This window comes from Asparagus officinalis, chromosome 8 (genome assembly GCF_001876935.1).
Source record: "Asparagus officinalis chromosome 8, Aspof.V1, whole genome shotgun sequence".
NCBI classification, from domain to species: domain Eukaryota; kingdom Viridiplantae; phylum Streptophyta; class Magnoliopsida; order Asparagales; family Asparagaceae; genus Asparagus; species Asparagus officinalis.
The window spans coordinates 21,239,485-21,262,258 of NC_033801.1; the positions used below are offsets into that span (position 1 = coordinate 21,239,485).

General features: G+C 35.4%; 2 protein-coding genes across 4 annotated transcripts; both read right to left on the reverse strand.

Annotated features, from left to right (window-relative positions):
- LOC109822237 (mitochondrial import inner membrane translocase subunit TIM22-2-like) lies at positions 1,953-11,402 on the reverse strand. Its single transcript, XM_020388400.1, has 5 exons — positions 11,236-11,402; positions 8,232-8,296; positions 8,012-8,084; positions 7,859-7,912; positions 1,953-2,353 (listed from the first exon to the last, which is right to left on the reverse strand). The coding sequence occupies exons 1-5, from the start codon at positions 11,357-11,359 to the stop codon at positions 2,115-2,117; spliced, it is 555 nt and encodes a 184-aa protein (XP_020243989.1). The 5' UTR covers positions 11,360-11,402; the 3' UTR covers positions 1,953-2,114.
- Positions 12,245-22,468, reverse strand: LOC109820047 (N-acetyltransferase 9-like protein). 3 transcript variants are annotated; one of them, XM_020386104.1, is made up of 8 exons: positions 22,364-22,468; positions 21,803-22,030; positions 21,634-21,705; positions 16,801-16,888; positions 12,952-13,084; positions 12,812-12,850; positions 12,676-12,733; positions 12,245-12,596 (listed from the first exon to the last, which is right to left on the reverse strand). In XM_020386104.1, the coding sequence occupies exons 2-8, from the start codon at positions 21,969-21,971 to the stop codon at positions 12,547-12,549; spliced, it is 609 nt and encodes a 202-aa protein (XP_020241693.1). In that variant the 5' UTR covers positions 21,972-22,030; positions 22,364-22,468; the 3' UTR covers positions 12,245-12,546. The 3 variants fall into 3 exon arrangements, with proteins under 3 accessions (XP_020241693.1, XP_020241692.1, XP_020241691.1); XM_020386103.1 differs by having other exon boundaries at positions 21,803-22,023; positions 22,357-22,468; XM_020386102.1 differs by lacking the exons at positions 21,634-21,705; positions 21,803-22,030; positions 22,364-22,468 and adding exons at positions 19,428-19,499; positions 19,597-19,841.

The following is a 22,774-nucleotide window of genomic DNA, read 5'->3' on the forward strand; positions in this document are numbered from 1 at the left end:
TACAAGGGGTATTTTGGTCTTATCGCGTCAACTTTTCTCTCAAAGTTACCTTGGAAATGAAAAAAGGACTGAATCATTATTAACTTGAGTTTTGGAGGCTTTGTCACCCAAAAAAATACAGGGGGGCTATTCACAACCCATTTCTTTTTTTGGGGCCTTGAAATATTTTTCCCTAAGTTTTTTGTTAAAAAAGAATATAATTTTGAAATATAAATTCTTCTTTCAAAATTCTTATATTTTGATAAAATTAATTTTTTAAAAAATAATATTTATTTTTTAAAATAGTTTCTTGGGAGAATAATATCTTTTCAAAATTATAATATTTTGTATCTATCTGCTTTTCACTCAATCTAAAAATATATTTTAAAGATAATATAATTGTAAAAATATGGATTCTAAAAAATTTCATTTTTAAGAAAAGGTTTTTATTAAATTAAAAAATTCTTTAAAATAAAATTTTTCCTAAAAGTAGCATTTTTCTAAAAAATATTATTCTTTAAGAAAATATTTTCTAAAATATATTTCTCAAAATTTTATATTTTTAATGCTAAAATTATTTTATAAAATTATTTTAAATCTTTACTAAAGCTCTTAGTTATTTTTTTATTTTAAATAGTGATCCTGATATTTGGATTTTTTATTAAAATTTTGGCTAGTTGCAAGTGTGACTTCTGCTCAAAATTGCATAAGTCAAAAGCTACAATTATTTTAAATCTTTAATAAAGCCCTTAGTTATTTTTAAATTTTTAAATAGTGATCTTGATATTTGAATTTTTTTCTAATTAATTTTGGTTAGTTGCAATAAGGTTGCAAGTGCGACTTCTGCTCAAAATTGCACAAGTCAAAAACTGCAACAGGAGAAGCATTTGCAAATGTAGTTTCAACTATAAGATCTAATTGCAATGAAACAAACACTTGCAACTAAAAAAAAATGATAGAATTGCATGCAACTATGGTTACAAATCTTACAGTAACAACCTACCAAACGCACCCCAAGAATAACGTGAAAGTAGCTTCAAGGTAAGATTAGTTCTTGTCAAATTTCCACAGTTTTGTGGTGGCCGATGACTTTGAAATAACAAGTCCAAGAATAGCAAGGCTCTGAAGATGAGGAAAGACCAATTCATATCTGAGAGAGTGCTCCTCCTCAGTTTTTCTACAGGCCGCCCTTCACTAGATTAGACTGGGGAAGGTTCCATCACCCAACACGGACAACGTTCAGGAAATCAAATTCTTCAATTAAAAGGAACAAAAGCGTGTGTTCTTTCCTTAAATGCGAAGAACTTCACATCACACTTTATCTCTACCGGCACAAAAGTAGTCTGGGTTTTATAATATAATTGTCACTACTCTAATAATCAAGCAAACACCGAGTAGACTAGACATTCAATAGATATTAGCTAATCTCGCTCAGTAGTCTCTTGTGAGCGACCGAACAGGCATAATACTACTTATTTACGAGTTTAGCAAACAAAAAGTACCTCTACACATCGGAGTTTATTGATGTAACTGCAGTTTAGCTAAATTGCTGTAAAAGTTATTGAAAAAAACCCACAGTATAATTAAAAGAGTTTTTCCCATAAAAACAACCTCAAAAAATAGGGTCACTATACAGAAACCACATTTCATTTTTAATTTATATGTAAACCATCTTTAAACTAGGTTTTTGTCCCCATCAACCACCCTAGGTCAAAATTCTCTAAAAATCCAAAAATATCTTTAAAAACCCACATTCAAGACAAGCAACTCGCCTCATTAACGTTTAGATCTAGTTAGGATACAAGTCACGTACTCTAGACGTGCATTTGTTTTTTAGTGAAGATTTGACTAAAGGTGGTTTGAGTGGAAGAAAAACACACTTTAACGGTGATTTGAGTATAAATTGAAAATAAAATGTGGTTTCTGTATAATAACCTCATTTTTAAGGGGTTTTCATGAAAAAAAATCCAAACTAAAAATGCATGTAAAATACAACTACAATGACACTTCGAACAAATCAATTACATCATCAGAGAAGTCTAGAAAGTTTATCAATCTCAAAAACAGACCAACAAAGATCAAAATTTACAGGAAATTCAACAAGCACAAGAATCACAATGCTTGCAGGTTTGAACTCACAGGGAAATCGAACTACTAGATTTTGGCAAGGATTTGCAGAAGGAAGCAAAACCGTCTCTGATGTCATGAGGAAGTGGAAGAGTAAATGGTGGCAGTACATTTTGGTGAGCAGAGATGCTCCCATTGCTCGCTAACAGTGAGTGTGCTAATGCTGGCTGTTGCTTGTTCAGACCCTCCATAATGCACGAGAATGCTCCGAAAGTGACGCAGCTTTGAAGTAGAGCCTGTGGTGCACCTGGAATAAATGAAATGCCTTAGAACATATTTGTGTTTACTATAATTCGAAGCTGTGAAGAAAATAGTACTCCTTAAGAAAGGTTACTTGCAAGCACATATGTTCACGCACTACAATTGCTTAGGCATCAACAGCTAAAGCAATATTCTTAAAGGAACAATAACCCATCTTCCCGCAGCTCAATCACAGTCACTTGGTGCCGCACTGAGAATGAATTAAAGAGAGAGAAAATTGTATTTAACTTTTATACTTTCACGCCATCATTCTAAATTTCGCTTAAACTAAGCTCACATGGATAACATGTGACCTGTTTCAATGACAGAGATATCCTTGAAGAAAATAAGAAATCGTCTGTCTTCTCTCGAGATTTAGGGGCATTTTTGTCTTTAGAAAAGGTATCCATGTGACTTTATTTGAGGGGAAATTAAAATGGCAGTAAAAGTGTTAGATTTAAAAGTTCAGGGGGTGTTTTGGTCACTTCTACAAACCTTAGGGGATTTTCTGTAATTTTTGCTTTTGTTTATAAGTATGTCGGATCTTACTAGCAGGTAAAAAGTATGATCCCATTTAGACTTTGGTTAAGTTATCTCTTCACGTAATGGCCGTTTAGGCTGCTGTAAAAATAAAGTGGCAGCAAGTGCTACAACACAAATATTGCATATAGCATTTGTTGCAACTTGCGTGAAATTTATTTCATATCCATCATTTGGTGTCTCTGCAACTTTATATGGAAAAGGTATATTCAGTATAACTACAGTGTTCGGTTGAAAATAAATTAATGCAAAAACTACAAGATTTGGTGTAGCGATCAAACAACCACAAAATGTATGCAGAGTAGGGGTGTGCAACGGTCGGTTCGGTTCGGTTTTTACCAAAATTTGAACAACCGAACCGAACCGTCTATAATTCAAAACCGAACCGAACTATTGCAAGTCGGTTCGGTGCGGTTCGGTTCGGTTTGTTCGGTTCTAACTTCATCAAACTTCTTATCAAACAACAAACTATGTTAAAGAAAAAAAGATATCAACAAAGTAGGAGATTATGAAGCATTAAACACTGATATAATGATATTATTTTCAACCCATAATGATTCAGAAAATGAGTTTAGGGTTTGAGTCTTTGACTCTTTGGGGACGGGTCGGGTAGGGTTTAAGATCAGAATGGGTAGTATTGCACTATATTCGGTCGGTTCGGGTCGGTTCGGGTTAAAAAGTTTTCAAACCGACCCGAACCGCCCTACTCATAAAACCGATTTTTTCGGGTCGGTTCGGGTCGGTTTTTTCGGTTTGGACCGAACCATGCTCAGCCCTAATGCAGAGTACAAATTTTTCACAGCATTGGAGCAAAACTTCATGCTACGTAGGAATGATATTCAGGAAGGACACAGCATAAGCAGTTCATCCATATCCAATTACATATTCCACAGGCAATAATCCATGCATAGGCTTGTGCATAACAAAAAATTAATATACATGGCGGACTAAATGCGGCAACACATATGACCTTAATTGAAAACTTTGCCAAGTTCAAACATTGCCCTATTAAAAGGATTAGTATGGTTAAAGAGTAGATTAGCTCAATTTCCACTCAACTAAAAGTTTGATACTGAGTACAGTCAAATGAGACTAGAACATGGTTTTTGCCTTTAAACCCAAAGTTTTACCCCACTTTATTATTAAACCCATGTGCTTTTATTTGTATTCGTAAACCCAAACAACTATCCGTAATCACCTTTAAATCCAAAAGCATCTAAAACAAGATTTACATACAGTGTATCTCTTAAAAAATATAGCAAAACCCAAATTTCCCCGCACGTTAGCAAAGAACCCATTGTTTGTAATGGGATCTCCCTCCTTCCTCCACCTCCTCTTCTTCAACCTTCATCGCCACCATTACTTCCTCATCCACCCTCCCTCATCTCTTTCCTCCTCTCCTAAAACCTAATGTCTTCTAATAGGTATATGATACCAAGTATCAACCAAGAACATGCTTGTCTTATGAGAATAGACCAGTTTCATTTTATATATGAAGTTTACTAAGAGTTAAAAGGGTATTGCAGCGTGGCTGCGTACTTTCGTTAGAAGATGCAAATAAAAGAGAGAATTTTGAATGGACAACAAAAATAACTCAATTTTATTCTATGGGCTATTGGGGGAGGTGGAGATGGGGGGGGGGGGGTTAAGGAAGATGTGAAGGACAGGGTGGACGAAGGTCCAGATGGATAGTAGAGGGAGAGGAGAGGGTGAGAAGGAAAAAGTGGGGAGGGAAGAAAATGAGGAGGAAGTGGTGATAGCAATGAAGGTTGGAGAATAGGAGGAAGCGAGGAAGATCCCATTAAAAATAATGGGTTCTTTGTTACAAAGGATGAGAAAAGAGAAAGGAGAAGGGCATTATGGGATTTTACTAATTTTTCTAGAGAAATATTGTATACATGTCTTGATTTAGATGCTTTTGGGTTTAAAGGTAAATACTGATAGCTATTTGGGTGTATGAGCACAAATAGAAGTACATGGGTTCAATAATAAAGTAGGGTAAACCTTTGGGTTCTGTTAGAATTAATATAAAACTATAATTCTCGATCTTCACCATAACTTCGGAGTTTTTGTGTAATGATTAGAGGGACTAAATTTAAGACGGTATCAGAACAATCCAAGTTTAAATCTTGCTGGCCACGAATTTAATGCGAATTTTAAAAAATTATTACTGCTGCATGAATCCAGTCTGAAAGCCCATAAAAAAGGACTCTCAACTTGTGGGGGTATATGTTAGAATTAATATAAAACTATAATTTCTCGATTTTCACCATAACTTCCGAGTTTTTGTGCAATGGTCAGAGGGGCTAAATTTAAGAGGTTTAAAGGCAAAAACTGCTTAGAAATAACTTCTAAGACAAATTTGATCAAACATGGCCTTTTATTTTGTTTTGTTTACGGACCCAACGGATTTGAGACAAAGGCTTTGTTGTCGTGATAGTAGTAGTTGTTGTTGTTGAATACATTTATATTGTCGATAACCTTCATCAGAGGTATTAAACTTATAGGAATTGTATCATTAGATTATCATAGTGCAACAATAAAGCATGAACCAAAACCAAGTTTTCAACTTTCAGAAGGGAAGTTTCACGGATGCAAGGGTGCAAAGATTCTAAGCCCCAAGTTGAACTTAGTACTACCCCTTTATCCAGAAGAGAGTGCGATGTTTTCCAAGTTTGGTATGGCTAGAAAGGTGTCTCATATTATCCAAACTAAACATTGTAATGAGTAACATACGAACATAAATCTATATACTAAAGTTAGAGGGAATTTCACAATAGCTATGCACTGTCTATAGCTATAGTAAAAACCCTTTACCTTAGCTTGTATATATATATATAAAAGAGAGGGTTTTTTTACCATAAATCCAAAGTATAACCCCACTTTATTTTTAAGCCCTCGTCCCCCATAGTTTGTATGTTTAAAATTTAATTATTAAAGGGTTTTTTGTTTTACTACAAACCCAAAGGTATAATCCAATTTATTTTTAAGCCAATCCACTTATAATATCAATCCTAAGACAAAATGTTTCATCAATTTTAATAAAATAATATAATAGAGTATAGTATAAAGCATTTTTTACCTATAACCCCAAAGTATTACCCCACTTATGTTTAAACCACCCACCGCCAAAATCACCTTTAGACACAAACTACTCTAATTAATCATTTTTAAATTCAGTTTGTATTTCATCAATTTGATAAACATTGTAGTTTGAGACTGTAGACAGGTTTTTTGCCTATAAACCCAAAGTCTTCCCACTATTCACTTTCAAACTCATCCACTTCCAAAAACCACCCAGAATATTTCTTCAAAATAATTTTAAAAGCATTTTGCATTTTAGAAGTTTGGTATATGCTGTAAATTATGATATTTTCTTACAACTTTCTATATTTTTTTTTTGTTTTAAGTGGTTAGGTATACAATGTATTATGAACCAAATGCTTAAACCATTTTATTTATATTTTTTGTTTAAGTGGTTAGGTATACAATGTATTATGAATCAAATGCTTAAACCATTTTATTGTCTTTCTCAAACTTATTTCATGTAAACCTACACTTTTGTTCCTATTTATTTTTAGGTCCATCTACCTTCGAAAAGGGTATTTTTCTTATAAACACAAAGTTTTGCCCCCATTTATTTTAAGGCCGCCACTTCGTAAAGCACTCATACACACAAAAAAAACTCATCCGAATTATTTTTAGATCCATTTTCTTAACAATTTGGGATACGGTGTAAGCAGTGGATCCATGGTTTATGAAAGTGGTGTCCTCACATAATTCACAATTTTTAAAAAAAAAAATACAATGGTGCTTGAAGAGATTTCATATTTGAAAAGAGTACATAATTGCATCATTAGTAACACTATCAAATGCACTTTTCTAAATATATATCACTAAATGATCATTGAACCAATCATCTCTTTGATTGATAACACTATCGATCATCGTATTATGAGTAACACTATCAATCATTCCTTAGAGGAAAGCAAAGGCGAAGCAATGATATTTATCCATAGTTGGCACTAAAAAGCCAATCACTGTTTCAATACTAAAATATTTTCATTCTTAGAAAACAAATGCATTTCCATGACTTTTGTTTGACTTTATTTAGGAATTGCTTGGTTGTGATTTAACTGAGATGGATATCACTATTTCAGATTTACTAAGAATTAAATGGTTGTAATCAAAAGAAGTCAGTGCCGTCACTTTATATGTATTAAAAAATTAAATGTTTAGAGTTTAAGGTGGAAAAGACCACTTAAGGTATAGTAAACTTCAAGAATTAATTATTTTTGGGTGAGACATAACTCATAAGAGATCGGTTAGAAGATACATATAAACATAGGTTGAAATGTTGAATAGTAACTTATTAAATAACTTTTTCCGAATTAAACTAGGGCACTTGCCCAACCTTAACTCATTATAGATCCGCACCCTCGAAGCAGAGTGGTGTCACGTGACACCACTTCCTCCAAGGTAGGTCCATCCTTGGGTGTAAGTTGCTATATTTTGTTATTATTTGCCATATTTATATTGTAAGTGGTTAGGTCTACTTTTAAACCAAATGCTTAGAATTTTTTTTTTTTTGTTATTTTCAATCTAATTTGGCGGCATCGCGCATGTCAATTTTTCTCATTGAGCAGAAAGGTTTGCAATGAGTAATGTACCACATCACTATGCTACAAAAGGGTTTAGTTTCATCCACATTTTATTACTTTCAACCCAGCAGATCTACCTTTTTATAATAAGCCAGAATACCAGCCATGATTCTCACCATGTGCCAAGTATGCAAGCTAAGCTACATTAGCAAAGCATGATGAGAAAATATTTCCAAGTCAGATTAAAATAGGAAAGGATAAGATAACTCTAGACCGACTTCTATTAACCAATAAACCACAAAGATACATACCAATCAATCTTGAACCTAAATTAATAGTTCTCAACACAAATTGGCTTAGCAGATAAGCACCTGGGAAACTCAATGCAAGGCCAGTACAACAACCTGCTACTCCCGCATTGATCACTGCAAATAAGATATTTCATCAAGCTCCCAGGAGTAAGAAAATATTTCAATTATAATCAAGAAAGCAGAGAAAGATTTAAAAAGAAAATGATGTCAGACCATCATCCTTTCCACGCACTCTCTTTAAGAAGCAGACAACCAAACTGTGAACACCAGATAAAACTGCAAATGTCTGCATTTCACATATCAAGGAAGTGTATCAGGCATCCAAGATCGGATAATGAGAGGTCCTCCATGCTATGTCTTTGTTATAAGAAAATCATAATTCTTTGTTATAAGAAAATCATAATGACCCCCATTACAGAGATACAGTACCAACCTTAGCAGAACTTCCTGCATCTGCAAATGAGCCCTTGAATCCTTTCTTTTTTATCAAGCCTGTTCCTGAAACACATAAACACAGACAATATGAGGTAAACTATGATCACTAAAGGTGAAGAATTACTGCTTAAAGAAAAAAGAGAAATCATAGTCTACTATATAAGTTCAATGCATAATAGTAGCAATACCATATTAACTTAACTAATGTATTTTCACCAATCATCGGAAAAGTGTTCTAACAAGCAACAAAGTTTGCATACATGCTTAAAGGATAACAGAAGGAATTCTGATGAAACGGTAGGTGTCTGTATAAGAAATGGTTTTTCAGGTTACAGGTCATACCAAGTTTTAAATCCAAACATTTATAGGTATCACTGGGTAACCTAAACTAAAACTGAAAAAAAAACAGAATTCAGTTTCGTCCCCCCATGGATCAATACCAACAACATGAAAAACTTAAGTAACAGTTTGTTGAACAAAACTATTGGTTGAAGCTTCCAAATTAGGAACCCAAACAATTTCTTGGTTTAATAGTATATAACTTTCTGTACCAAATTATAATGGATTGCGAATGTTCTAAACCATATATAAAGGTAACAAAATGTTAAAAATCATCCATTCTAGGGCTGCTTGATGGACAAGTAAGAAATCGAGAAAGCAATTTTCTAATATTCAAAATTAATCATGTCCAGTGGCTTGGATCTTCCACTGAGTAGTAAAATAGATAAAGGTAACAAAATGTTAAAAATATATAAAGGTAACAAAATGTTAAAAATCATATATAAAGGTAACAAAATGTTAAAAATCATCCATTCTAGGGCTGCTTGATGGACAAGTAAGAAATCGCATATATAAAGGTAACAAAATGTTAAAAATCATCCATTCTAGGGCTGCTTGATGGACAAGTAAGAAATCGAGAAAGCAATTTTCTAATATTCAAAATTAATCATGTCCAGTGGCTTGGATCTTCCACTGAGTAGTAAAATAGATAAAGGTAACAAAATGTTAAAAATATATAAAGGTAACAAAATGTTAAAAATCATATATAAAGGTAACAAAATGTTAAAAATCATATATAAAGGTAACAAAATGTTAAAAATCATATATAAAGGTAACAAAATGTTAAAAATCATATATAAAGGTAACAAAATGTTAAAAATCATATATAAAGGTAACAAAATGTTAAAAATCATCCATTCTAGGGCTGCTTGATGGACAAGTAAGAAATCGAGAAAGCAATTTTCTAATATTCAAAATTAATCATGTCCAGTGGCTTGGATCTTCCACTGAGTAGTAAAATAGATATTTTTCTAGTGATATCCCCTGCATGGACATCTTATTAAACATTAAAAACTGACTAACAAGGAAGTCATAAATTCAGAATAATGAAAATTTCACCAAAGCAAGATCTCTTTGTATAAATGTTTTAACTTTTAACCAAGTCAGGCCAAGTTGCTCTTGAACTAGCACAGTTTGATGCCATTGAACTTAGAACAGAAAACACTTCAAATGAGGGGAAGATCTTAATTTCTAGAAAACTTGCTTTTGTTAGCTGAAAATCCTTCATCATAAATAGCAATACAAATTCTTAAATGTGCTAGTTTACTCTTACCCTTCTAATTTGCACATAATCTTCATGCAACTAGTCATGAATATGCCTACGACAATGCATATACATGCATAATGCCTGCCAGACAGGTGCATTTGTAGAGTAAATAAAAGAAATATGGGCTTTGCACAAGCAGGAGTGGGACACACACTGAACACACTTGCTTAGATCTTGGATTAGTTAGGTCACTTTGACCTAACATATTTTCAGAAGTAATATGATAGAGCGATTAAATCAATGAAGTTTGTTATGGCCCTAAGCATAATGTTCATAGGTAAGTTCAATATGGATAGATAAGAAATGCCAATTGTATTATAAAGTCTATTAAATGTAATGACAACCCTGAAGCAAAATTATCCTGTTATATTTATCAACCCTTTGCACCAGTACATAACAAGCCTTACTTGGAACCTTTGCGTAATCCTCTCCATGTGCCAAAAACAATGGCTGAGAAAGTTAGTCCATAAGAAATTTATAGTGTTGTTAGTCTATAAGAAATTTAAAGTGTTGTTATATTTCCAGATACCACTAACAAGTTTTACGTTTAATCATCCATAGTCCTTGTACACACAACACACACATCTCTACGAGATGGGTTGATTGGATCTATATTTATCACGTAATTGGACAATCATGCCTATCATTTAATTGCTTGGATAGCTGGTTATGTAATTAAATACTACTAGGATCGTTAATCACTTCCAATACTTTCCCTCAATTGAAATGACGTATTTCAGTGATGTGATATAAAAAAGTCTTGATCATTTGACATAACAGAGTTATTCCTATGTTTAATATCTTGATCACTTAAAGAAATGAAAGTTTGCAACGTATCAGGCAAGTTGTATGGGATAACTGTATTCCACTTGACATTTTATTCTTGAAAATATTAACTTGTGCATATTGAGCAAGCTGTCTTGTTTAAAAATAAATGAAAATATACAACTTAGATTGACAAAAAATGTTAGAAGTGACCAATAATCCAATTAGTATTTAGTTACATGATCTCTCATCCAAACAATTTAAACATAGCTTGAAGGTCCAATTACAAGATATATACAGTGACCAGTGATCCAATTAACCCCTACGTGATATAATGTGTCACAATGTCCATGTTGTATCATATCTTTAGACCTAATTAAATGTGCACAGTAACTATTCTCATACCCCTCTTTCATCAATCAATGTCAATTTCCACTTATAAAACGTTTCTACAAGAATATCCAAATTAAACCCTAAAACCCACAATTCAAGAATCGGCGTTCCATTGATTCCCATAATAATAATAATAATAACCCAAATTTCTAGCGGAGTACTCTTGCTGACAAATGAAAACAAATGTTACATGCCTAAAAGATTATCCATAGCTAACTGAATCAGAGCAGGATCCTACCATAGCCGAAGATGGATCCCATGAAGGCCCCGCCGGCGGAGTCGCCGGCGAAGCGAAGGAGGCAGACGAGGGGAGCAGCGGGAGGGACTCCGTTCGGGCTAGGGTTAGGGTTTAGGGAGTCCATAGAATCGCTAGGGTTTCGATCGACGCTCTTCTTGTCGAAGTTCGGGAGTGACGGATCGGGGGGGAGCATTCGTCTTTTTTTTTCTTCCCTGTCGCTCTCTCGGCCTCCGTCTGTGTTATCTATAAACCCGAGCGCACGTGACGTTACACTGATCCGGCCGATCTCAGTTCTTCTCACAGGGCCCTCTTGATTCGACCTCTCGCGTTGGATTTTGATAGATGTTAGGGTTTAGTCTCTGAGACTTTTATTATGGGAATATCTACAGGTTGAGAGGGACGATGATGCGAGTTCTACGCACTATGACTTTAACAACAGCGAGATCAAAAGGGGACGGTTTTAATTTGAATACGAACAAACAAACTACAGGTAACCTCTGCCACACCTCCGTCAGCAACCCTCGCGTTCCTCACAGTGGAGGGAGCCCCTGCATGTAGAGGAGAGGGGGTGTGACGGAGTGGTGGCCAGAGGGTGATGCTGTAGCGGTCCCCTTCTGAATAACAGGTCGAGCAGGAGCTCTGCGGCGTCTAATCGTATTCAAAATTCAAAATGTTTGGTTAAATATTGCAACATCAAAAAAAAAGTTATTTGCAAAATCAGAACGGGCTAAAAATAGGAAATTTGAAGTGCTGACTCCGCAACAAGAAGTGAAAGCATAATGTGGTTAAAGCAATTGTCATTCTAACCGCTTCTGACTGAGAACACCTAAAATCGATCGAAAGTTGGACCATTCAAAATTACAGGTCTAAATAAGTTTTTAATGCATCCCCTGCTTAATTTTTAATGTGGGTTTTGGTAAAGATGCCGCTCTGATTTATCGGACTTGGATAATCCGCCGCGCATTAATTTTTACACGTGGGATTCTAATGATTGTTAGTTGGGTATCCATACTTAAAGCGTAAGTATCACTAATTTCATTACATAGACATTCGTTTGGCAAGGCAACACGAGCTGCATGCTCAATCCTGATGTCATTAAATATTAGTCTAGAGCTTGAGCATTTAAACAACACCCACATCGATTAGGCTGTTGAGAGTAATTCACGGTCGATGTTAACTTGTTCATAAGATGTATACAATTGATCTCGCTCTTTGATCTCTGGTACTGACGTCGATTCGACTATAAGAAGTGATCTTCAAACAAATTTGAAGTTGCTTCTCACTGATCATATATAATCGATGTTCCACCATTTATTCACCGATCTTTGAATCAACCAAATGTTTGTTATCGACAGGTTCTTCTGGATATGGCATCAAAAAAATGACTCAATATCCTAAAAGAACGAGGCAACATGTTCAACAGATTGGAGGTCAATTTACCTGTTGACATTAGTCGTTTCCCAAGGCAGAGATCCGTTGCTGGCAACTCCAAAGTTACCTGCATGAAGATAAATATCAAAAGTTATAGGCATCTCGTGATCTTACAGAGAGTGATTAAGTTGTTAAAGGATGTAACCTCTTTAAAGACTTCACTGTAAGAAGCATCCTTAAAACCCTGCATCCATCCAGAAGTTAGTAATACTGTGAGATTAGCTACAAAGCATCTGAATAATTGCACAAAAAGAACAGACAGAAAGCCAAAGAGGCTTAAATGACCAATTTGCGAAAGAGTCCTAGTGATGCTGTGTTTGTTTCTCCGATTTTGACACAAAATGTCTGGATTCCATATTTGTCGACTGCAAATTCCATCATCATCAATACTGACTCCTTGCCAAGTCCCTTTCCACGGCTACACTAAGAGGTCATAAAAGAGTCAGTGGCCTGAAAAACTACAGAAAGTAGAAACTTAAAAGACAGTAAGGGGTTGTTTTGTTGCTTTTCTTCATTTTCCAAATACATCTTTCCTTCACCTTCTGGTGTTTCCCTCACTTTCTTGGAAGAGTGCTTCTTGTGTTTGTTTCGTCAAAAAACATGGATCATAGTTACTTTCCACCACTTTCATTAGTTTGGTTCAATTTGAAAAGACAAGAAAGTAGTTGAAGTGTGAATTGATTCCCTTATTTTCTAGTGTTTGGTTTAGACTAAGACTAAAAAAAAGAAGAAGAAATCATGGTTGTGATCACCATGATGTACTTACCGCCCATATATCGTTGCCAAACATAAATTGAACGGTGAACATACCCACCATTTGAGGGACTAAATTAAAAATATGAACATTTGAAGGAGAAATTTCAAAGTGACTAAAGATTTGAGGGACTAGTTTTAAATTTAACGTAGTAATTTACAAAATGTTTACAGATTTGAGGGACTAATTTCAAGTAATTATGGACATTTAAGGGAGTAATTCCAAACATCTAAAGATCTAAGAGACTAATTTAAGTTTGATGAAGTAATTTACAAAATATTAATAGATTTGAGGGAATAACTGCAAGTTTTTATTAATTAACTGACTAATATCAATATTTGAGTAGTAATTTACAAAATATTTAAAAGATTTAAATCCTCATTTCATGAAATTAAAAGTGATTATTTTGGTTATGCTCAGATTTCTTCATTATTATATGATATTTTAAGTGTGATTAAATACAAATGAGGGTATGGAAGAGCAACCATTGGTAAACTATGAGGTACTTGTGTACAATTTACCCATGGATATGTCATATGTCCAAACCTAGCAAATAAGCTCTCCACCACCAGCCCCAAATTCCCAACATAATTCTAACACATCCCTTCCTCCAAATTAAAAAAAAAACCTTGGAACAGCGGTGGGAGGACTGCACCTTCATCCTTGCGAACCCACATTAAAAAAATCCACCAATGCCCGCTTCGCCACCCTCAACCTCAATAACAACAATCCTCTCACGCTTCGAGCCCACAAAAAGTCCTCAAAACTTTCTGCCTCCTCAAAGCCCACTTTGACGGGAGAGCGCGGAGGGGAGGTGATTGTAACCTCAACTCCTTTTCTCCCTTTGTTGCAGCGGAAACACAAAAAAATGAGATTCGATTTTTTAATTCGAATGTAATAGTTTTCCGCTGAAATCGGGGGTTTTGGAGAGGAAATTGGGTTTTCATTTTGTGAGACACGGCCACGCATTTTTCTTCATAATTTCTTTTTTCTTTTTGCAAAGCAAACAACAGAAAATGAAGAGTTCCTGACATTTTTAGGAGGTTTTCTTTAATGTCAGGTACTTTTTCGAGGTTTTCATTTTTTTTCCCAACCAAACAGCCCCTAAGGGCGTTACTATTTTATTTTACTTCATATTAATTTAAAACTTGTGCATTTCCCCATATAGGAAACATAATTGAAGTTTGCATGATTCTGTGATGTATCATGTCTCTATACTCTATTAATGTGGGAATAGGTATCATTGCACCTTTAAGGCTTTGAGCTTTAAGCAACCATTAAAGGAAATATCACCAAATCACTAAATATTTGCTTTAAGATTTCAAGCACATTAGAGCTATAAATGCCCCTTGGTGAAGTTGTCGTACAAATTAGGCCCAAATATAACATCTTTATTATTTCTCTATACATCTTATATATAGAAAAATATAAGTTTTTATGCACCATTTTTTTTAGAGAATAAGGATGGAGCTCCAGACCAGGAGCTCCAGCCACTACATTACCCCAAAAGAGCTGATTAGGTAAGTTTTTGATGTACATCTTATATATAAAAAATCATCCAGTGTTGACAAAGAAAAGTCATGAAGCTCATGCATCAACCATGAGGGCTGTGCATTTTTCACCACAAAGGCCCAGCTTGTACCTGACAACCAATATCGAAAAACACAGGCATGAAATGAGCCTGCCATATGTTCATGCATCCATAGAAATTAAAGATTTCAGTTGAAAGGAAAGAGGGTGTGGGTTTAGACGTGAATTGTGTTGGGAGGCAATATATAGATAAAAATTATTTTAGGCATAGAATTCTTTGAGGGATCTCTTTGCTGGATCATATTGACTATTGACCTCATTAGCCGATACATCTTGGTTCACATCTTCTGGTTTAGGCCTTTGCCAAATTCCTAGCCAATGGTACACTCATGGTTTCTTGGTCTTCCATATAGTTAGGGTCTTCACCAGATATTCTACGTTATAAGGATGGAAAAAATAGCTCGCATTACTAGATGCGAAAGCAACTTTTAGCCAAATTCTCTCTTGCTAACTATGAAATGATTTGTTCATATAAAGTAAAATAAAGATAAGAACTCCCCCTTATAGAGAAAAATGATCAAGGTTTTAAATGTCGGGTGTCGGATTCATGTCGTATGGCTAAAATTCATGTCGGATAGCGAAAATCGGGGATATGTCAGGGAACATAAAAAAATATCGGATTGCCATATCGGGTGGTTTGCATATGTGTAATATAAATATCATAAATAAAATCTAAATAGACTTAAAAATTTCTATTGTCTAAACATATAAAAGAGTAAATAACTTATGATGTTTAGGGTTGGTGTTAAAGGAAAGGGGTGAGAAATCTGATATTACCGGTTAAGAAGAGAGAAGATCGCCCGATAATGATGTCGAAGGAAGAGCTCGGAGAAGAGACCGATGAGATGTCGAAGGAGAGAGAGAAGATGAGCGACGGATATTACTTCGATCTTTTTTTCTATTTCCCTTAACTTATCGGTTTTTGTCTTTGGAAATAATAGTAAGACAATCAAGAATTTAAACTCAAATCTGATTAGACAAACATAACCCAAAAAAACCCAGCCAATTTTTCAGATTAAAAAATCGGCCGATATAACCGATATATCACCCGACATATCCGACATATCCTCCGATATATCCGACATGAACCCTGAAAACGCAATCGCATTGAAAAGTTCCATATCGTGTAGGTTGACCCCTAAATCTAACATGTCGGTCATATCGGGTGATATTTAAAACACTGAAAATGATTTCAAGATGATTAACCAGTCCATCTTAATTCACACATCCAAATTTGCTCCTTTCTCGAATTCTTAATGCCCACTTGGCCTGCCTTCCAAGGCTCCAACCTACCTACACAAATGCATAAATACACTCAAGGGAAAGAAAATTCTGGTCCCGCCATCTCAAAATTTATATCCCCTGTCGATTAAACTTCTCATATGAGGACTCTACAAAACCCCAGCTTGGAGTTCTTATCCCATTAAGATATTCATTCAGTACCACAGGACAATATCAACTATTAGACATGCATATATAACTCGTCCTTCAGGTCTTAGGTTAAACAAGTAGAAAATAGAATATCTGAATAATTGTGATAAATACAGAAACTGCCTGAACTACAAAGCATGTTAGGCATGAATATAAAGCAAAGCTTTCTACGTAGAGCACACTAGTAGATTGTGTAAAAAAAAATTAGCACCTAAATTTAGATAGTAAAGCTCAATATATTCCAAGATAGAAAGTCTTAGCAGAATTTTGTTACTTATAGACAACTGATGAGTGGTAATGTCCAACATCAGTAAATGTATTAGGACAAAATAAGTATTTTTCAGAATAAAAATGAGTACCTTTTTGGCTCAGCAATCATGATCTCAACCTCCGCTAGCAGTAGGTTGTCTGGATCATTCATATATATGTTCACATCACCAGCCATTGCTGAAAGAAATGGAATGCTGAATCAACAACTGGATTGGATAAAGACTACAAGTCCTGGTTAATAACAAGCGGATAGCCTAATCCATTACTTCATTTCAAGTTTTCATTGGCCTATTAATCATGCTTGACATTAAAATGTGGTCCCCAGCTCATCCTGGGTATGCCTCATTCTGAGCCATGTAAGAAATTTATACTATCCTCTTAGTTTGCTTATTAGCCCATTGTATACTTTGTTCACGAGCTTTCCTTTGTAGTTCCTAATTTAATGCTAGTCCACCTGAAGTTATAAAACAAACACATGATTCGCTTTACGTTACTTATGCATGTTCAGACATTCCCAATAGTTTGCAAATTGCTTGAATAACAGTGGATTGACAAATTTGATTAAGCAGCCAGAAGCTAAAACAATGTGGATAAGGAAGTGCTGATGACCAGCCAATTCATGGAACTTAAACAACTGAGAAGATTCGTGAATTGAAAGTGACCACAGTTCAGGAGGGGAGATTAGCATAAGTCTCATAGCACCATAGGCAGAGGCTTTAAAAGGAGAAAACCAAATCTTTCAGTCAACATGGAAAATTCATCCCATCAAATTTCCGCCAAAAAGGCAAAAGCAGACATGAAAATGAATTTGAAGTAAAACAATAAATCAAGCCTGGCCCACCAACGCATTAAGAACTCCTTATCATAAGAGAATCTTAAATTGGTTAACCTGTTAGGTAAGATGTATTTTAAATTTTTGTGCTCTTATATGGTGTTTGGAATAGAGAGGACTGCTTTTTTTCTTTATAGGTATTAGTAAACCCCTCACCGTATGAAGTTTACTCCTTTATCCTGTCCAGAAGGTAACTCTTTTACTATTTTTGTGTTTGGAAAATTAAGAGGGGTTAATTCACTTATTCCATGTGTTGCCTTTATTGTGTTTGGCTGGCTAAAGAGAGGCCGAGGAGGTAGCTCTCCTTCACCTCTAACATTCCACATTGCCAAACAATCGGTTAACATCTCTCTCTCAATGAGATTGCTAACCTACTATCTGAAGGGCAGTTACTTCAAATGCAAAGGCAATCCCTACAAGTGTATTCCCTTAACAAAAAACAAGTCACAGAAGGCGACAACTTGAGGCAAAAAATGTTTTCCCCATAACAATAACAAAAACTGAAGAAAGATAATGCCAAAAATTCACATATAAGTGGGTAATTAGGTGATTTTCAAGTAAAGCTAGAAAGAGTAACAAGTAGAGATCCAAGTAGAGCCTGGGACGGCAACACAATCCTAGATATGCATCCCATATTATTGCCCATTAGAAGTCCTTACCAACCATTTCTTTAAATGTAAATTACAACTATCTTAAAAAGAACATTAACATGATATTTATTCACCATAGAAATATAGACATGATCCATACTATAATCACATGGAACTATGTTTGTTCCGATTCACAGAAAGGGAACGAGAGCGAGGTACGCCACTTATTTGGAATTGAATACGGAGGGGTAGGTTTATATGGTAGGGAACGTTGTATGCTTTAGGTTCAGTTTTTAAATGTAGGAATCTGAGTACCTTAATATACAATTTTCTACAAGAGTCAAATTCAATAATTAATAACAGTAAAAGAATTTTCAAGTTGCAATTAAGGCGCGTTTGTTATTTATTTTTCTGAAAATGGTTGTTTTTTGCTCAAAATAATAACTAATTTGAATTCTTAATCGGGTAGCCAGGTACGCGAGCCAATTCACTAGTGCACCGCGTTTTGGGATGATTGAACCCAGGCCGTGTTCCTACATTCCCGACATCTACCCAAACAGCACCATATATCCCGGACTTGCACGCATGAGCATAACATTGACAATTTCCCAATCCTAACCAAATACCAGCTTGTTATGTCACATAACTTTTGCCAATATGAATAAGATTCACAGAATTCCTTACATGTAAGCAGTCTGTTACTTGGATCAACCAAATACCAGCTTGGCATGTCATATAACTTTTGTCAATATGAAAAAGATTCACAAAACTCCTTACATGTATGCACTCTGTTACTTAGAATTTGGTGAACGAGAGAGAGAGAGGAGATGGTGACATCACATCTTCTTAATGGTTGCATCCTTGAAGAATCCTCCCAACTTCTCGCAGACTATTATGGGCCTAAAGGTTTCACACAGACTACAGGAATGGAATAAAAAATGTAGGGCGTAGATGAAGCCTGCAGGAGAAGATGATATGATTTTTGATAGGAAACTCTATTCATCAAATAGGCAAAATACAAGGGGAACATCGAAAAACCTTAATATTGCCCCAACCCAACCCTATAAATGAACAAGTTAATAATAGAAACAAGGACAAAAATAACACATTCTTACATGTATAATAGCTTATTAAATTTCACGGGAGAAATATAGCACAAGATACTAATGCAACTGATTAATTCTCAATTACCGACTTTCCCAACTAAAACCCAGCTCATAAAATCATGTCGCTTAAATTTCAAGCAAAACTATAAAAGCTCAATAAAAATATTACATTATTATTTCATGGGTACCTTCAACATGGGCATCTCCATGGACGAAACTTCCCTCCATCAACTCCTTATCCAACACAATGAATGTATGCTCTGCAACCCCAAAAAATAATAATAGATAATAAATCAAACTCAAACACTTAAAAAATTAAGCAAAAAAATCAAGAAAATAAAAAAGAAAATTATTTACTATTGGGGTCTTGGGTCCAAGAGAGATGCATTTGATACTCTTGGTCTAAGCTCAAGGGTTCGGATCCAGTGGCTTGGAGAAGAGAAGGGTCCTGCATCCATTGATGGTATTTGGGCACGTGCTCTCTCATGTAAGGAACCAGGATCACCTTCTCCCCTACCAAGCTCATGTCTTTAGCCCTTACCCTCGCTCACCGGCGGTGACTGTACTCGAGAGGGCAAGTCGGAAGGACAAATTTTCAAAACCGACCCTTTGGGGTTTTTATTTGCAAAAAACGACCCATTTCAAACTTATTTATAAAAACCGACCCCAGGGGCTGAAAACAGGTCGGTTTTTGAAAAAAAATTTCCCAAACTTCACGGGAGTTGAACTCCCGTGAAGTTTTGTTATGAGAAAAACTTCACGGGAGTTCAACTCCCGTGAAGTTTGGGAAAAAAATTTTCAAAAACCGACCCTCCTTCACCTCTAACATTCCACATTGCCAAACAATCGGTTAACATCTCTCTCTCAATGAGATTGCTAACCTACTATCTGAAGGGCAGTTACTTCAAATGCAAAGGCAATCCCTACAAGTGTATTCCCTTAACAAAAAACAAGTCACAGAAGGCGACAACTTGAGGCAAAAAATGTTTTCCCCATAACAATAACAAAAACTGAAGAAAGATAATGCCAAAAATTCACATATAAGTGGGTAATTAGGTGATTTTCAAGTAAAGCTAGAAAGAGTAACAAGTAGAGATCCAAGTAGAGCCTGGGACGGCAACACAATCCTAGATATGCATCCCATATTATTGCCCATTAGAAGTCCTTACCAACCATTTCTTTAAATGTAAATTACAACTATCTTAAAAAGAACATTAACATGATATTTATTCACCATAGAAATATAGACATGATCCATACTATAATCACATGGAACTATGTTTGTTCCGATTCACAGAAAGGGAACGAGAGCGAGGTACGCCACTTATTTGGAATTGAATACGGAGGGGTAGGTTTATATGGTAGGGAACGTTGTATGCTTTAGGTTCAGTTTTTAAATGTAGGAATCTGAGTACCTTAATATACAATTTTCTACAAGAGTCAAATTCAATAATTAATAACAGTAAAAGAATTTTCAAGTTGCAATTAAGGCGCGTTTGTTATTTATTTTTCTGAAAATGGTTGTTTTTTGCTCAAAATAATAACTAATTTGAATTCTTAATCGGGTAGCCAGGTACGCGAGCCAATTCACTAGTGCACCGCGTTTTGGGATGATTGAACCCAGGCCGTGTTCCTACATTCCCGACATCTACCCAAACAGCACCATATATCCCGGACTTGCACGCATGAGCATAACATTGACAATTTCCCAATCCTAACCAAATACCAGCTTGTTATGTCACATAACTTTTGCCAATATGAATAAGATTCACAGAATTCCTTACATGTAAGCAGTCTGTTACTTGGATCAACCAAATACCAGCTTGGCATGTCATATAACTTTTGTCAATATGAAAAAGATTCACAAAACTCCTTACATGTATGCACTCTGTTACTTAGAATTTGGTGAACGAGAGAGAGAGAGGAGATGGTGACATCACATCTTCTTAATGGTTGCATCCTTGAAGAATCCTCCCAACTTCTCGCAGACTATTATGGGCCTAAAGGTTTCACACAGACTACAGGAATGGAATAAAAAATGTAGGGCGTAGATGAAGCCTGCAGGAGAAGATGATATGATTTTTGATAGGAAACTCTATTCATCAAATAGGCAAAATACAAGGGGAACATCGAAAAACCTTAATATTGCCCCAACCCAACCCTATAAATGAACAAGTTAATAATAGAAACAAGGACAAAAATAACACATTCTTACATGTATAATAGCTTATTAAATTTCACGGGAGAAATATAGCACAAGATACTAATGCAACTGATTAATTCTCAATTACCGACTTTCCCAACTAAAACCCAGCTCATAAAATCATGTCGCTTAAATTTCAAGCAAAACTATAAAAGCTCAATAAAAATATTACATTATTATTTCATGGGTACCTTCAACATGGGCATCTCCATGGACGAAACTTCCCTCCATCAACTCCTTATCCAACACAATGAATGTATGCTCTGCAACCCCAAAAAATAATAATAGATAATAAATCAAACTCAAACACTTAAAAAATTAAGCAAAAAAATCAAGAAAATAAAAAAGAAAATTATTTACTATTGGGGTCTTGGGTCCAAGAGAGATGCATTTGATACTCTTGGTCTAAGCTCAAGGGTTCGGATCCAGTGGCTTGGAGAAGAGAAGGGTCCTGCATCCATTGATGGTATTTGGGCACGTGCTCTCTCATGTAAGGAACCAGGATCACCTTCTCCCCTACCAAGCTCATGTCTTTAGCCCTTACCCTCGCTCACCGGCGGTGACTGTACTCGAGAGGGCAAGTCGGAAGGACAAATTTTCAAAACCGACCCTTTGGGGTTTTTATTTGCAAAAAACGACCCATTTCAAACTTATTTATAAAAACCGACCCCAGGGGCTGAAAACAGGTCGGTTTTTGAAAATTTTTTTCCCAAACTTCACGGGAGTTGAACTCCCGTGAAGTTTTTCTCATAACAAAACTTCACGGGAGTTCAACTCCCGTGAAGTTTGGGAAAAAAATTTTCAAAAACCGACCTGTTTTCAGCCCCTGGGGTCGGTTTTTATAAATATTTTCAAAACCGGTCGTTTTTTGCAAATAAAAACCCCAAGGGGTCGGTTTTGAAAATTTGTCCCAAGTCGGAAACCCCTTTGGTCTTCTCCTTTCTTTTCAAAGTTCTGAAACTTGGAGGCTAGGGCCCAAACCAGGATCTAATGGGTCAGCCGACCGATGAAAGAAAATGCAGATCATAAAATCTAAGAAAGGCTAAAGCCCAAACCAGACTTTCCCTAGGCTATAAATAAAAAGGAAATAATAATTAAAAAAAATTAATGTTGGACAATTACCAGATGACCCCCGCTTAACGTTCAAAATTGCAGAGCCCCCAAGTATCGGGATTGTAACAAAAATCTCCCTTTTACTTTCGGACTTTAGCAGAAGACACCCGTTAAATTTGAGATTTTATCAAAAAACCCAACACTTTTAGGGGGATTCTCTAATACAATCTCAAAATTAAAGAGTGTTTTTTGATAAACCCCAAAAGTAAGGGCGTTTTC